This window comes from Pipistrellus kuhlii, unplaced genomic scaffold, assembly GCF_014108245.1.
Source record: "Pipistrellus kuhlii isolate mPipKuh1 unplaced genomic scaffold, mPipKuh1.p scaffold_m20_p_2, whole genome shotgun sequence".
Taxonomy (NCBI): domain Eukaryota; kingdom Metazoa; phylum Chordata; class Mammalia; order Chiroptera; family Vespertilionidae; genus Pipistrellus; species Pipistrellus kuhlii.
The window spans coordinates 106,893,316-106,910,092 of NW_023425515.1; the positions used below are offsets into that span (position 1 = coordinate 106,893,316).

The 16,777-nt window shown below is 40.9% G+C and overlaps 1 protein-coding gene across 1 annotated transcript in view; it reads right to left on the bottom strand.

The window, feature by feature from the left end:
* The window catches only part of GMDS (GDP-mannose 4,6-dehydratase), a 610,549-nt gene that overhangs the window by 107,694 nt on the left and 486,078 nt on the right, over nt 1-16,777 (bottom strand). Inside the window, exon 8 of the mRNA XM_036445071.2 lies at nt 5,209-5,327. Coding sequence (XP_036300964.1) covers nt 5,209-5,327 — 119 coding nt within the window. The remainder of the gene's footprint in view (nt 1-5,208; nt 5,328-16,777) is intronic.

Genomic DNA, 16,777 nt, shown 5'->3' on the forward strand with positions numbered 1-16,777 from the left:
GATTTAAAAAAAGTATTAGAAAACGACATTAATTATTACTAGACCTAATATTACACTTAATTTTTTTTTTTTTTTTTTTAAAGAAAAGCCAAGAGTGAGTAGAAGGTATAAAATACTACAGGTCAGAACAGAAAGAAACAAAATAGACTTAAAAAAAATACAAAAGATGAATGAAACAAACAGCTGGTTCTTTGAAAAGATGAATGTAATTGATAAGCATTTAACCAGATTTATAAAAAATATATATACAGAGAAATGACACAAGTGAAAGAGCATAAGTGACAACTGACACCACATAAATATAAAAATTATAAGGAAATACTATGAACAATTACATGCTAACAAATGTAACATGGAAAAAAAATCCTATAAATATATAATCTTCTCAGGCTGAATGAAGAAGAAAATGTGAGCAGATTAATAATTACTAATAAATTTCAATCAGTAACCAAAAATCTCCCAAGAAACAAAAGTCCTAGTCTTCACAGCTGAATTTCACCAAACATTCAAAGAAGAACAAACACTTATACACAAATTATTAATTTATGATTTAAAAAAATCTCAGCAACGTGGGGATAGAGGGAATGTACCTCAACATAATAAAGGTAACATATGTCAAAGCCACAACTAACTTCATACTCAATGGTGAAGTTAAGAGCACTTGTTTTTAACGATCAGTAACAAGTCAAGAATGTCGACTTTTACCACTTATATTTAACATAGTATTGGAAGTCCTTGTTACAGCAATCAAAGAAGAAAATAAAGAAAATTCATCCAGCTGGGACTGGTTTGGCTCAGTGGACAGAGCGTCGACCTGCGCACTGAAAGGTCCCGGGTTCGATTCCAGTCAAGGGCATGTACCTTGGTTGCGGGCACATCCCCAATGGGGGGTGTGCAAGAGGCAGCTGATTGATGATTCTCTCTCATTGATATTTCTAACTCTCTATCCCTCTCTTTTCCTTTCTATGAAAAATCAATAAAATGTATATTAAAAAAAAAAAGAAAATTCATCCAAACTGGAATAGAAATAAATCTGTCATTGTTTTTTTTTTTTTTTTTTTGCAAATGACATAATAACAGAGACAACACTAACGACTCCACCAAAAAAACTATTAGAACTAATAAATTAATTCAGTAAAGTAGCAAGGATAGATAATTAAATTAAAATCCACAACTTGATTGCATTTTATAAAAACAACAAGGAACTATCGGAAAGAAAATTAAGAAAACAATCCCACTTAAAATTGCATAAAAAATACCTAGGAATGAGTTTAACTGCTGAAGCAAATGATCTTTGTACTTGGAAAATTATAAGACAATGAAGAAGAAACTGAAGTAGATACAAATAAATTGAAGAATAAACCATGCTCTTGAATTGTAAGAATTACACCATTAAAATGTCCACAAAACTGAAAGCAATCCATAGATTCAATGTAATCCCTATCAAGATACCAATGACACTTTACTTAGAACTAGAGCTAATAATCCTAAAATTCACAGGGAATCACAAAAGACCCTGAATACCCACAGCAATCTTGAGAAAGAAGAACAAAGTTGGAGGCATAACACTATCTGATAGCAAACTATACTACAGTAATCGAAACAGTATGATACTAAATTAAAAACAGGCATAGAATAGACAGTGGAACAGAATAGGCAGTGTAGAAATAAACTCATGCCTACATGATCAATTAATCTATGACAAAGGAGGCAAGAATATACAATGGGGTAAGGACCGTCTATTCAATAAAAGGTACTGGGAAAATTAGAGAGATACATGTTATAAAATAAAACTTTCTCATACAATATACAAGAATAAATTCACAATGAATTAAAGATTTAAATAGAAGGCCTGAAATCATAAAACTCTTAGAAGAAAACAAAGTCAATAAACACTTTTTAACATTGCTCTTAGCAATGTTATATATATATTTTGAAAACTCTCCTCAGGCAAGGGAAACAACGAAACAAAACAAAAACAAAAACAAAAAATCCAAATGGAATTACATCACATTAAAAACTTTTTGAATATGGGAGGAAAACATCAACAAAACACTAAGATAACCTACTGAGTGGGAGAAGATATTTGTTAATGATACATCTGATAAGGATATAACGTATATAAGAAACTCATACAACTTAACACCAAAAAAACCCACAATCTGATTTAAAAATGAGCAGAGAACCTGAATAGACACTTCTCTAAAGAGGGCCTATACCTGAAAAGATGCTCAACTTTACTAATCATCAAAGAAATGTATGCTAAAACCACCTCACATCTGTCAGAATGGATATTATCAATAAATCATGAAACATTAAGTGTTGGTTAGGAAGTGGAGAAAAGGTAAGCTTCATGCACTGTTGGTGGGATTATAAATTGGTGCAGTGGTATGGAAAACACCACAGAGGTTCCTTAAAAAATTAAAAATAGAACTAACATATGACCCAGCAATTCCAATTCTGAGTATTTATCTAAAGACATCCAAAACACTAATTTGAAAAGAGATATGTATTCCTATGTTCACTGTAGTATTATTTACACTAGCCAAGATATGGAAACAACTTAAGTACCCACTGAAAGAGCACTGAATAAAGAAGTGATATACATATAAAATGACTATGAGTCAGCCATAAAAATGTAATATTACCATTTGTGACAACATGGATGGAGGACCTAAAGGGTATTATGTAAAATGAAATAAGTCAGACAGAGAAAGACAAATACCATATAAGCTTATGTGAAACCTAAAAAACAAAATGAATGAAGAAACAAACAAACAAAAAAATTCATAATTACAGAGAACAAAGTGATGGTTGCCAGATGCGAAGAGTTGGAGAGATGGGTGGAAAAGGTGAAGGGGATTAAGAAGTACAAATTGTTAGTTATAAAAACAATCATGGGGATGTAAAATAAAGGGAATTTAGTCAATAATATTGTAATAACAATATACTGTGTCAGACATGCACTAAACTTATCAGGGGTAACTTTTTAAAATTATATAAATGTCTATCATTATGTTGTACACCTGACATTAATATAAAATTAAATTTTAAGTGTAATTAAAAAATAAAACACTTATTAAAAATGTTTAAAATGATAAATTTTGTTATATATATATTTTACCATAGTAAAAAATTTGACACAAAAGAATCTTCCAATCTCCCATGTATACTGTTTCCCACAAATTTTTCAACTATTCCAACAGAAATCTGCCTTCAAAATTTTCTAATGCAACAAGTGAATGTAGTAAATGAGTATAAACTAGGCCATTTTCATATGCAAAAATAGGTTTATAATACAATAACTAAGAAATACTAATATAAGAATAAACTCTGTTTCATGTATTCACGACTGTAAACCCTCTTTTGCCCAACCCTGTACAGTGTAGGATTCACTCAATTGGCAAAACTCCAATCAGATATGATGTTTAGTTGGTAGCAGTTTATTATAGTGAATTTCCCGATTTTAATGTTTGTATTACATTTATGTGAGAAAGTGCCTGCGTTTATGGGAAATAAACACAAAAGTCCTGTGTGATGGGGCACCAGGCTGGCAAGTTACTCTCAATGGTTCAGAGAAAAGAAGATTGTTTGTAATGCATTGAAAGTTTTCTTTAAGTTTTCAATGGGTTTAAAAATCTACATATGCGAAAGCATAAGTGACAATTATGACTGGTTGACTGCTCTACTGATCAACCGGTCACTATGACAATGCACTGACCACCAGGGGGCAGATGCTTAATGCAGTACCTGCCCCCTGGTGGTCAGTGTGCTCCCACAGCAAACCTCCCACAGCTGGTCAACATCCTGAAGTCCCTCCTTCCAGCTGGCCAGCTCCAATTGGCCGAAATTGCCAGCACTGAATTTGTGCACTGGGCTTCTAGTTTTAAAATGTAAATAGAAAGTATTAAAAAAAAGATTGTGTAATATTATCATATTGACAGGTAAGAGTACAATTAGCTACAGTAATATCATAGTATACCATATCCTGCATAATAAAAGAATAATATGCAAATTAACCATCACTCTGCTACACCACAAGTCACGCTCACCAGCCAATCAGAGTGAGTATGCAAATTAACCCCAACCAACATGGCTACAGCCAGAGAGAGCAGATGAGAGACTTAGGTTTCCCTGGCATTAGAGGAAGCCAAGCTTTCCACACACCCTGGCCAGCCCAGGCCTCCACTCAAAGATACAAAGTTTCAATTATAGAAGGTAAACAAATACAAACTAAAATGGCTGCAGCCCTGGAGCAAGCAGGAGACTTCACCCTGTTCCAGGCTACAAAGTTTCAATTATAGAAGGTAAATAAATTTCAGATACCAGGGCCTCCGCTTGGGTCACCAGGGGGTGTGGCCAGCCTGCAAAGTACCACAGGACCCTCGCCCAGGCCACCCCACACCCCAAGAGAACCCCCACCCTGATCAGGGACAGCCTTCAGGGCAAACCTGCTGGCCCCCACCTATGCACCAGGCCTCTATCCTATCTAATAAAAGAGTAATATGCAGATTGACCATCACTCCAACACACAAGATGGCTGTCCCCATGTGAACACAAGATAACCACCACAAGATGGCCAGCATGGGAGGCACCAGGCCTGCAAAGGAGGGCAGTTGGAGGCGATCAACTCTGCAGGGGAGGGCAGTTAGGGATGACCAGGCCAGCAAAGGGAAGTTGGGGGCAAACAGGCTGACAGGGGAGCAGTTAGACATCAATCAGGCTGGCATGGGAGTGGTTAGGAGGTGATCAGGCTGGCAGGCAGAAGCAGTTGGGACAATCAGGAAGGCAGGTAGGTGAGCAGTTAGGAGCCAGCAGTCCTGGATTGTGAGAGGGATCCCAGATCGGAGAGGGTGCAGGCTGGGCTGAGGGACACCCCCCCACCGCATGCACAAATTTTGTGCACCAGGTCTCTAGTATAAAATATAATAAAAAATTAAAGTCTTTCAAAAGTAAAACTATTTAAAATATAAAAAAAATAAAAGAAATTTTGAAAAGATTGTTCAAATAGTGACAAACACTTCAAATAAGTAGAGTTGAATATGTGATAAATAAGAAAGTCCCTGATCCATGCTAAAACTCCCTACATTGCTTTACAAGAGAATAAAAAGAGAAAAACACAAAACCAAGGTAGAATAACAAGCATATATACAAACCTGCCAGAAAATATTTGATGAATGACCTAAAATCAGCCTCAGGTATACTTACACAATGGTTTTTCCAATATGCAAAAATGACTTCTCTACAAATTCCCGGACACTATGGACTTCTCCAGTAGCTATGACAAAATCCTCTGGCTCGTCATTCTGCAACATCAGCCACATAGCCTAGAGAGAGACAAGTAAATCCCAGTTAAAGTTGCAGCCAGCTATCACTTGGGAAATAGAATGCTATCAAACACATGTAATTGTGTATGGACATTGTTAAAAGATGAACTGAAGCACATTAATATATTTTTTAAGATTTTCTTTGATCATACCTTAATTTGAATAGAGAAGTGGTTAGGAGTGCTTCACCAACAAGAGCTAGTGGCAAGGTTTTTATAGAGTAGACACTGAAGTGAAGCAAAGCAATGCAAAGAAATTATTTGACTGGCTATAGCTCCTGCAGTTGCCTTATTTGGGAAAGGCATGTTAACTCTTTTTGATTGGTTGGTCTTAAGTTTCATTTTCATAGATTTGAGTGAAGTGACCCAGGCTTAGGTTAGCTTATGTGGCCTGCCTAAGTCTAATAGTCTCCAGGTTTAAATACTTTAACCTACAACTAGCATATAATACAATATTCTCACCACTAGAGTAGTGGTTCTCAAGACATGATGTGCATCATGTGGGGAAATAAATGTATAATAAATATTTATTATATAAAATTGGATATTATATAATAAAAAGCTAACATGCAAGTTGACTGACAGCAGAATGACCGGTCACTATGACGCACACTGACCACCAGAGGGCAGATGTTCAATGCAGAAGCTGCCCTTTGGTGGTGAGTATGCTCCCATAGGGGGAGCACTACTCAGCCAGAAGCTGGGCTAATGCTGGAGAGCTTAGCCATGGTGGCAGGAGCCTCTCCCACCTCTTGGCCATGCTAAAGATGTCCTCCTGCTGGCTGAGGCCCACTCCCTGGACCTAAGCCAGCAGTTGGACATTCCATGAGAGCTCCCAGACTGCAAGAGGGCATAGGCTAAGCTAAGCCCCCCACCTTGTGCATAAATTTTATGCATTGGGCCTCTAGTTTCAGTATAAGATGCCTGGGCCACAGTTGCTGAAGTAAGCTTAGTAGAGAACATGTCTTAGGCATTTTTGTCTTTAACACCCAAGGTGATTCTCATGTAGCAAGTCCTCAGACAACAATTTAGAGGAACAAGATATTGAAGAGCATCTGTGGCAATTCTTCTTTCGTAAGAAGAATTTGAAAGCATTTTCTAATTTACCTTCATATCATGGATGGAAGGGAAAGAAAAGAATTTTAAAGATAGATGTTTATCCCCCAAATAGAACAAAATTTCTTAACAATAAAGGTATCAATGTGGTGATATCAAAAAGCAAAATAATCTAATTATTAATGGACTTTAGGTCAAGATGGCAGCATAGGTAAATATGGTACTTTTCTCCTCCCACAACCACATGAAAATTACAATTAAACTAAAGAACAACCATCATTCAGAAAAACACTTGAAATCTAGCTGAAGGAAAGTCATACAACTAGGGATTTAAAGAAGAAGCCACATCAGGACTGGTAGGAGGGCCAGATATGCAGAATGGCTTGTCCCACACCCACTTATGGTAGATAAAAATTCAGAGGAGTAACTAGGCTGTAGAGCTCCCTCCTGAGATGTGAAAAGCATAGGCCCACACTAGAACCCCCAGCCAAGGGTTCCAGTGCCAGGAAGAGAAATACCTACAATTCTGGCTGTAAAAACCAGTGGATAGCACCGCAGCCCACAGATTGAAGGGGGTTCAATTCTGGTCAAGGGCATATAACTAGGTTGCAGGCTCAATACCCAGCCCCAGTCATGGTGCATGTGATAGGGAACCAATTGATGTCTCTCTCACATTGATGTTTTTCTTTCTGTCTTTCTCCCTTTCACTCTCTCTAAAAATCAGTGGAAAGCTATGTTCAGATGAGGATTAAAAACAAACATAAAGAAAAAGATAATGACTGAATAAGACAGAGGGCTCTTGGAGTCCTAGACAGATCCTCTTAAAGGGCCCACATGTGAATGTACTTTGATTCACTCCCTTTGAGCTCCAGATCAAGAACTGGGGTAGCAGCTCAAAAGGCATCAGGGACATTTGAAAAGGCACTGAATTGTTTGGCATCAGGGTGAGAACTAGGGGACATATTTCTCCCAGACAGAAGTCATTGTTCCTTTGAATGAGTCCTCCCTCCATGGAGCAGGAAGGTGAGCAGCATATTTGAGTCTCCACCAAACCTGGCTATCACAGTTTGGCCTCCCTGGTAATTCCCTGAGGCACCACCCAACCCAACTTCCAAGCCCACCCAAGATGTTTCCAGTAGGTTTTCCACAAGAATGGCCTGTCTTGGCTCATGCTTTAGACTTTCCCAAAATTTCTCCTAAAAGCAGCATCTGGTCTCAGGAAGCCCTGTACCTCTCGATAAGTGACCCCAAGCCAGACACTAGCAGTGGCTGGCTAGGGTTCACAGCTTGACCTCTCCTGGGCACCTCCAAACCCAGTACAAGTAGAAGCCATCTGAAGATCACTTTGTAGCTCAAGATTGGTGGCCCCAGGTATTACACAGGTGGTGGCTGACCTTGGGTTGCAGCTCCCGGGAGGCCCAATAGCCAGAACACCCAGTGGACAGTTTCAGACCATGTCAAAGCACCATCACCCAACCAACTTCATAGTGATACACTCAAGGGGTGGACTTTGTGGGCACCAGAGCCCTGCTGAAGTAAGTTCTTCTCTGTGGGGTTAGCCCTTGCACAGCTGATCTCCACAGTGGTTGGTGGTCACAGCTAGTCCTTGATTGGCCTAGGGGTAAATCCTTTCATCAAAGTGCCATATGGTGGGGGGAAGCACCTGGAGTGCCCAACGTGGGTGATTAAGGCTGTGCCACTTGACCCCTCAGGAAAACTACTACATTAGGCCACTCTACCAAGCACAGGAGATGAAACAGATCTACCTCATACATAAAAGCAAACACAGGGAGGCTGCCAAAAAAAGGGGAAACACCTACGAAATCAAAGAACAGAACAGACTTCCAAAAAAGAACTAAACACAAGGAGATAAGCAATCTATTAGATGCAGAATTCAAAACACTAGTTATAAAGATGCTCAAAAATTTAAAGGAAAAGTAACTAAAGTAGAGAGAATTTTGGCAGCATAAATAAGGACATGTTCACCATAAAGAAGGACATGGAAACCATTAAAAAAATACAGTCAGGACTGAAGGAAACACTAACTAATATGAAGACTAATATTAAGGGGAATCAACAATTGAGTAGATAAAGCTGAAAATCAAATCATCGATTTGGAAAATAAAGCAAAAACACCCAATCAAAACAACAAAAAGAAAAAAATATTCCAAAACAATAAAGATAGTTTAAGGAGCCAACATTCAAAGGTACCAACATTCACATAATGGAGGTGCTGAAGGGAGAAGAAAGAGCAAGAAATTGAAAATGTATTTGAAAAAATAATGATGAAAAACTTCCCTAACTTGGTGAAGGAAATAGACTTATAGGTCCAGGAAGTGCAGAAAGTCCCAAACAAGATAAATACAAAGAGGCCCAGGATAAATCATACTTAAAATGAAAAAGGGTTAAAGACAAAGAGAGAATCTTAAAAACAGAAAGAGGAAAAAAGCAGCTAATTATGTATAAGGAAACTCCCAAAGGACTGTCAAGCAGATTTCTTAACAAAAACTTTGCAGGCTAGCAGGAATTGACAAGAAATATTCAAAGTGATAAAAAACAAGGACCTACAACCAAGATTACTTTACCTAGCAAAACTATCATTTACAATTGCAGGACATATAAATAACCTCCCAGACAAGAAAAGTTAAAGGGGGTCATTACCACCAAACCAGGATTACATGAAACGTAAAAGTGTCTTCTTAAAGAAGAAGACAGAGAAGAGATAAAATATGAACAATAAAATGGCAATAAATACCTATCAATCAACAAGTGAATTAAAAAAACAAAATCAATGAAGAAGCAGAACAGAAACATATTATAGATACAGAGACTATTTTGACCATTGCCAGATGGGAGGGGAGATTCTGGGAGTGGGTGAAAAAGGTGAAGGGGATTAAGAAGTACAAATTGGTGCTTATAGAATATTCATTTACACATATAAAAACCTAAGCAACCTTTATGACTGGAAGACTAGCTGGTAACTATGACTCACACTGACCACCAGGGAGCACAGGCTCAACACAGGAGCTACTCCCACAGTCAACCTCCCATGGCTAGACAACCTCCCATGGGCCCTCTCCCTGGTCGGCTAGCCCCAATCAGGACTGGGCAAGATGGCCCCAATCAGCACTGATCACTGGCCAGGCTGAGGGACCCCACCTATGCAAAAATCTGTGCATTGGGCCTCTAGTAGGGATATAAAATATGGCATAGGGAATCTATACAATAAAAGCCTAAGCGACCATTATGGTGGAACGACTGGAACGACCGGTCACTATGATGCACACTCACCACCCAGGGACAGACACTCAGTGCATAAGCTGCCCCCTGGTGGTCAGTGTACTCCCACCACTCAGCCAGAAGTTGGGCTCGTGGCTGCGAGCACAGCTGCCATGGCAGGAGCCTCTCCTGACTCTGCGGTAGCACTATCAAGCTGCGGCAACAGGTGTAGCAGGCCATGATGAGCATGGGTGGCATAGTACCCAACACTGATTTGGGCTCCTCCCTGCCTGCCTGCCACTTGGCACACTGCTACATCACTTGGGGGATGTCCAACTGCTGGTTTAGGCCTGACCCCGGTGCCTTTCTCTATAGAAACAGTCAGTTTGAACAACTCAGTGAGTCAGGGAAGCACAGGGAACTCAGGGTGAGCCTGCCTCCATGCTTGACTCACCCACTCGATGGTGTTCACAGGACAGACTGTGGTGGCCTACCCCATGCACATGCAGCAGCTGCTGAAACTCAAGCAGCAGGCTGTGCAGCAGCAGAAGGCCATCCAGCCACAAGCTAGCAGGTAGACATCCCTCGAGGGGTCCCAGAGTGCGAGAGGGCACTGGGCCTCCAGTATCGTCAATAATCCTATATAATAAAGAGGTAATATGCAAATTGACCACCATGCTCTCACACAAGATGGCCACCCATGTGGCAACAAGATGGCTGCCCCTATGTGGTCACAAGATGGCCACCACAAGATGGCCAGCAGGGAAGGGCATTTGGGGGTGACTGGGCTGGCAGGGAAGGGAAAGCAGTTGGGGGGGGATCATGCTTGCAAGGGAAGGAGGGCAGTTGTGGGGGACCACGTCAGCAAGGGAGAGCAGTTAGGGGTGACTGGGTCAGCAGGGGAGGGCAGTTAGGAGTGACCAGGCATACAGGGAGGGCATTTTGGGGCAACTGGGCCAGCAGGGAAGGGCAGTGGGGGCAATCAGGCTAGCAGGGGAGGGCAGTGGGGGGCAATTGTGCTGGCAGAGGAAGGCAGTTGGGGGTGATCAGGCCAGCAGGGGAGGGCAGTTGGGGGCAACTGGGTTGGCAGGGAAGCAGTTAGGCGTTGATCAGGCTGGCACGGGAGTGGTTAGGGGGTGATGAGGCTGGCAAGTAGAAGCAGTTAGGGGCAATCAGGCAGACAGGAGGTTGGGAGCCAGCAGTCCTGGATTGTGAGATTGGGCCTAAATCAGTAGTCAGACATCCTCTGAAGGTTCCCAGATTGGAGAGGGTGCAGGCTGGGCTGAGGGATATCCCCTGCCCCAGTGCACAAATTTTGTGTGTCAGATAAGTACTAAATTTATCAAGATGATCACTTAGTAAGTTATATAATGTCTAATCACTGGGGTTTAAAACTGAAACTAATATAATATTGTATGTCAACTATAATTTGAAATAATGATTTAAAAAAAATTAAAAAATCAGGTCCCAAGGGGAATTAAAAAAAAAATCTACCATTTATATACTGATATTGTTTAAATTGGATTCCAAAACCTGAGATTCAACAATTGATCTATAAGTCCATTTCTTTATCTGTAAAAACTGAAAAAAAAGATGCCACCTACTCAAAAGATTATTAATTGTGAAGAGATGATTTCAAGCAGGGAATACTGAAACCTAAACATAATCTTGGACTTCACAAGTATTTCAAGACCTCAAGAACTCTACCACTGCTCTTTTCCATAAGTATAACTAAGTCTACCATGTTACACAATGGATCCTGATTTCCAGTTGCTCAAATATTTGAAAGATCCCCAACTTCTATGAGTAGTACAGCTACCCTTCTAGGAGCAACAGCTAACAATTCACATACTGCTCTTCTGCGCCTATTTGTAAATATTTTTTCTAGAGGGTTCACTGGTTACCAATCCCACATTAAAAAGAAAAAAAGAAAAAAAAAGAAAGTATAGCAAAACCCTGTAAAATAAATCTCTGCTAAATTAAAAATAATTATCAATGCAAAAACAATCATGGAATGAAGAATACTACCCCTTTTATAGAGTTTTCTGGGAGGCAATGAGAAGGTGTATACCAGCTTAAGTTTTCTTTCACCAGGCAGCATTTCAAGGTCAGTTGCTCAATGGGACCTTCGATAAGCACATTTTTTAACAGGAATAAGAAGGCCAGTGAGGCAGCAATATAGCCACATGTTTAAGATACTAACTGTGGCCACCATCACAGCTTGGCTACATTCAGTTATATCAGCTTTAATCAATGACATACAGGCCTGGAGTTTCTATAGCTTGGAACAGCAGTTAAGTTTACAGGTTTTGTTTATACAGATAGAAGATACAGATTTAAAATAAGTACATTTGGTATCTGACAACGGCATATATCTTTAAGAAAAATCCAAGTAGGACACAAGTAAATGTGTGTGTGTGTGTGTGTGTGTGTGTGTGTGTGTCTGTTTTAATCACATCTATTCACTTTTCAAAATATAATAGGTAAAGATAAGAGGCAGTTCATTATAATGCTATGCCCAGTATTAAAGGTGAACTCTTATCCTAACATTTAAAGAAAAATATTTTTGTTAGTGTCTCCCTAGCTACTATTGTATAAGCTGAAAGTTAGCTTGCTGAATTCAACAGGGTAGTTTATTTTCGCTTAAAAAAATTAATTCTTCTTTATTCTTTTGAATTTGTGGCAAACTTCTAAAAATAAAAATATGTAAATATTTCTCTTTTACTTGAAGTTACTTCTTGGGATTATTTTGTATTTTTGGCCTATTACATGATAACTTTAAATCATATTTTTAGTTTATAAAAGATGAGACTTTGGGCAGTTTTACATGCCTTGGAGATGTGGCAACTGGATGAATCAATGGCAATAGATTCACATCAGTGATATACTAAAAGAAACTGATGAGATAGTTCTGTCCACATTAATGAAATATCAGGTTTCACTCTGCAGTAGGTCATAACTAATGAATTACAATACTTACCCAAGGATATGCATATTGATTTTTAGGAGAGTGGTTAGAAAAAAGAGAGAGAGAGAGAGAGACATTCATAGTTTATCCCCCTTACTAGCTTTGACCAGGACTGGAACTGGAAACCTTTTTTGGTGTACAGCACTATGCTCCAACAAAATGAGCTACCTGACCAAAGCTAATCACAGTACTTTTTAAGTTTTATACAAATTAATAATAATAACAAAGTTTTATCAGTTCATTATTATTACTAGAGGCCCAAAGCACGAAATTTATGCACGGGTGGGGGATCCCCTCAGCCCAGCCTGCACCCTCTCCAATCTGGGACCCCTCAGGGGATGTCCAACTGCCAGTCTAGACCGGCAGTTGAACATCCCTCTCACAATCCTGGACCTCTGGCTCCTCACTGCTCACCTGTTTGCCTGCCTAGTCACCCCTAACTGCCCCGCCACACCAGCCTGATTGCCCCTAACTGTCCCCTGCTGCTGGCCAGGTTGCCCCCAACTGCCCTCTCCCTGCTAGCCTGGTCACCCCTAACTGCCCTACCCCCCGCTGGCCTAGTCAACCCTCACTGCCCTCCCCCCCCATCCTAATCAATCCCAACTGCCCCTTCTACTGGCCTGGTTGCCCCCAACTACACCCTCTCCGCTGGCCTGGTCACCTCTTACTGCCCCCCTGCTGGCCTGGTCGCCCCCAACAGCCCCCACCTCTGCTGGCCTGGTCACCCCCAACTGCTACCCCTGCCGGCCTGGTTGCCCCTCACAGCTCCCACCCCCCCTACTGGCCCGGTTGCCCCATGCAGCCTGCTATTTAGTCGTTGGGTCAACCCTCACTAACCTCCCTGCCGGCCTGGTTGCCCCATACAGCCTGCTTGTTCAGTCATTTGGTTGTTCCCTTGGGCCAGCCCTGGGCTGCTGGGCATCTACCATCTGAGGCTTGCATGTACCTTGGGCTGGCCCTGGGTGGCTGGGGGGCTGAGGGGACTGGGGGACTCTGGAGGCAGGCACCCCCGTGGGGCTGAGGGGACTGGGTGCCACCATCTTTGAGGGCATGACAGGTGCCACCATCTTTGAGGGCATGACAGTCAATTAGCGTATTTCCTCCTTAGTGGCTTTGGGCACCGTGCCATCTTTGTGAATGTGCGATGGTCAATTAGCATATTCCCTCTTTATTAGATAGGATTTTTGTTGATCTTCATCTGAGGATATTTTTCCATTGATTTTAAAAAAAATATTTTATTGATTTTTTTACAGAGAGGAAGGGAGAGGGATAGAGAGTTAGAAACATCGATGAGAGAGAAACATCTATCAGTGGCCTCCTGTACACCCCCTACTGAGGATGTACCTGCAACCAAGGTACATGCCCTTGATCAGAATCGAACCTGGGACTCTTTAGTCCGCAGACTGACGCTCTATCCATGAGCCAAACCATTGATTTTAGAGAGAGTGGAAGGGAGGGGGTGAGAGAGAAATCAATTGGTTGCCTTCCCCATGCTTCCTAACTGGCACTGGGGATGAAGCCTGCAACAGAGGTACATGCCTTTGACTAGAATCGAACTAAGAACTTTCAGTCCATGGGCCAATGCTCTATCCAGTGATCCAAACCAGCTAGAGCTCGATTAGTTTTTTAAAGGCAAGGAGTAGATGTTCTCTCTATTTGAGTAGTCCACACAGCACACAGTCTACAAGTTTTGTAGCTCTCAAACCTCCAAGGCCACTGCACACTGTTATCTGCTCCAGGCTAAGATTAAGATGAGGGCTGTGGTCTGAAATGCAGCCCGGCTCTGCCACCAAGCCTTGTGCCTGGCATCCTCCTTCGTTAGGCTCCTGGGGAGGTGTCTCCCTGTAATGGGCACTGGCTCCAGCAGAGGCCCGATGGATGGCAGGGGCCTACTACTCATGTCTGTAGTCTGTACGTGCAGTTCCTGGGGTCTAGAAGGCCTCTTCCCTCGGCTGTGTGGAAACTCTGATCTCTCCTTCTAGGCCATGAACAGAAGCCCCAAGTCTAGTCCTGGACACGAGTTCCTGTGATGCCCCTGAGTTTCACTACCATCCATGGCACGTGGTGCAGATGGGTGCACTGGGATACAGCCTGCTCGTTGGTCACCTTCCCCCACCTCTCTCCAGTGCACCCATGCCCACGCACACACCCCAGCTAGCTTTGGCTTTCTTCAAAATGCTTTCAAAATTTTTCGGAAAAATTAAATTATGCTTCTGGCTAGAATTTCTATTTGAACATTTTTCTGAGAGATTAATATATACACTTGAATGTGTTTTTCTCAAATTTCCATTCTAAAAAAAACATTTCAAATAGGTCTTTTAGGACAGCTCAGCTTTATTTTATTTCTTCTAAAATGCTATGTTGTGCTAGAACTTTTTAAAAATCATATTTTTAGGCATGTGAAAAAAATAACGGCTTGCTAAAAATAAAAGGAGAAGATATGATTACTGGTTAATAGTAGATTCCTTTGTGTAGTGGATCACTTTGTTCCTCAGCAGGAGCCTGGGGATCAGTTGGGGCCTCACTTTCACTAGGGTGAGTGCCAAGCATCTGCTCTTTTCTTTTCCAAAAAACTATCTGCAGCCTCTGACCTATCAATTTCTAGGCATTTCCTTTAAAGTCTATATTGTACCAGACTACAGTCTGGGAATGGAAAGGGAAAGGATATACAACTCCAGATTTATTTGTTATTACTAAATAGTTTACTGGTTATACAGAGGGAAAGGGCTTTGTTTAAATTTCCATTGAGCATAATTAATGGTTATTGACTGGTAAATGAAGAACAGGTGACACTCCAGATTGGAAGATAAATGATCTTGTGTTCTGGTGTGATAATGGGTTAGTAATTTGCCACAAAGCCCAGGCCCAGTGCATCCCATCGTAATGCTGGGTCATGTCCAGGATACAAAGGCCCCTGTGTGAGGAGCACTCAGCCATCCCCTCCTTATACAGCTGCACACGGTGATCTGGTCTACTTATTCTCTGATGAATGGCACAACTGAGGCAAAAGTTCACCACTTCTCACCTTCCTGTTCACATGCTGAGCACATGACCCATAACACCGGCAGGGCACAATCTGTGATCAAATTGCCACCCAGCTTTGGCTGCAGAAAGGATTTTTGAGGTTGCATGTTTTAGACGTTAATTCTCTCTCTTTGTCTCTCCAGAAATGAAGGAGGAAAAAGACGAAGAAGTCTTTTCATATCCTTTTAGAGACTTTAAGGATCTGATGAACTTATCCATTTCCTCACATGGGTTTTTACTTTCAGCCCTGCACTGATCATCTGCAAAAGAAAAACATCTTCTGCTTCTTAATCCATCTCACAGGGAGGAAAAACAATTAGTTAAGCAATTTACCAATGCTTCAGATTCTTCAACACAGAATGTCACTTCAAATCAAATGAACAGCACAGTTTTCAAATCATGTCTCACATTCATTTTGCTTTTAAGGCCTGTGAAGTTTGGGGGAAATCTGACTCCATACCATTGGCTTGACAGCCAAAATAGATACGTATAAATATTAGTTAACTTTGGACATGTGCTCTCTTGTAACTACATAATTAACCTATCCATTCTACAAATCTAATTTAGAGAAGTCAAAATAAAGTTTTGAGTTAAGAAATTTCAAATAAAAATACTCCTCTCCAACAAGCTACTATTTGGCCATTAAAACCATGAATGCGGAAGTGGACAGTGAGGGTCACTCCTTTTTCCTTGACTTGGTAGCTATGGAGGCTGCTTGCAGCTGGACCAGTGAAGGAGAACACCCAGAGTATATCACACAGCCCACTAACCACACCTGATTCCATGCATGCCTTTTGGGGTGTGATGTGTGTTTGCCTTAAAAGTCTGAATTCTGCAATTGCTTCCACCTCACCATTAACTTCCAGTTTAGTATCCAAGCTGCAAACACTGATTAACTGAGCTGTCATCCATGAATAACAAGATTTGTTAATCAAGGTTATGTTTAACTATGTTATTTGACTGCTGCTTTTTTAGCCCTGCACTTTTGTGCTGCATGGGCTACTGTCATATGAATTATCTTAAAGGAGAAATATTTTGGGTTAGAATATCTATGAAATAATTTTAGTAAGAATCATAGAAACTTGAACAAATGGAAATTAAAATTCCCATAAAGGATGCCAGATGTGTGTCCGCTTAAATACATTTTATCTGAAAGCGTTGCTCAGTAATGAAGACGACAGCCT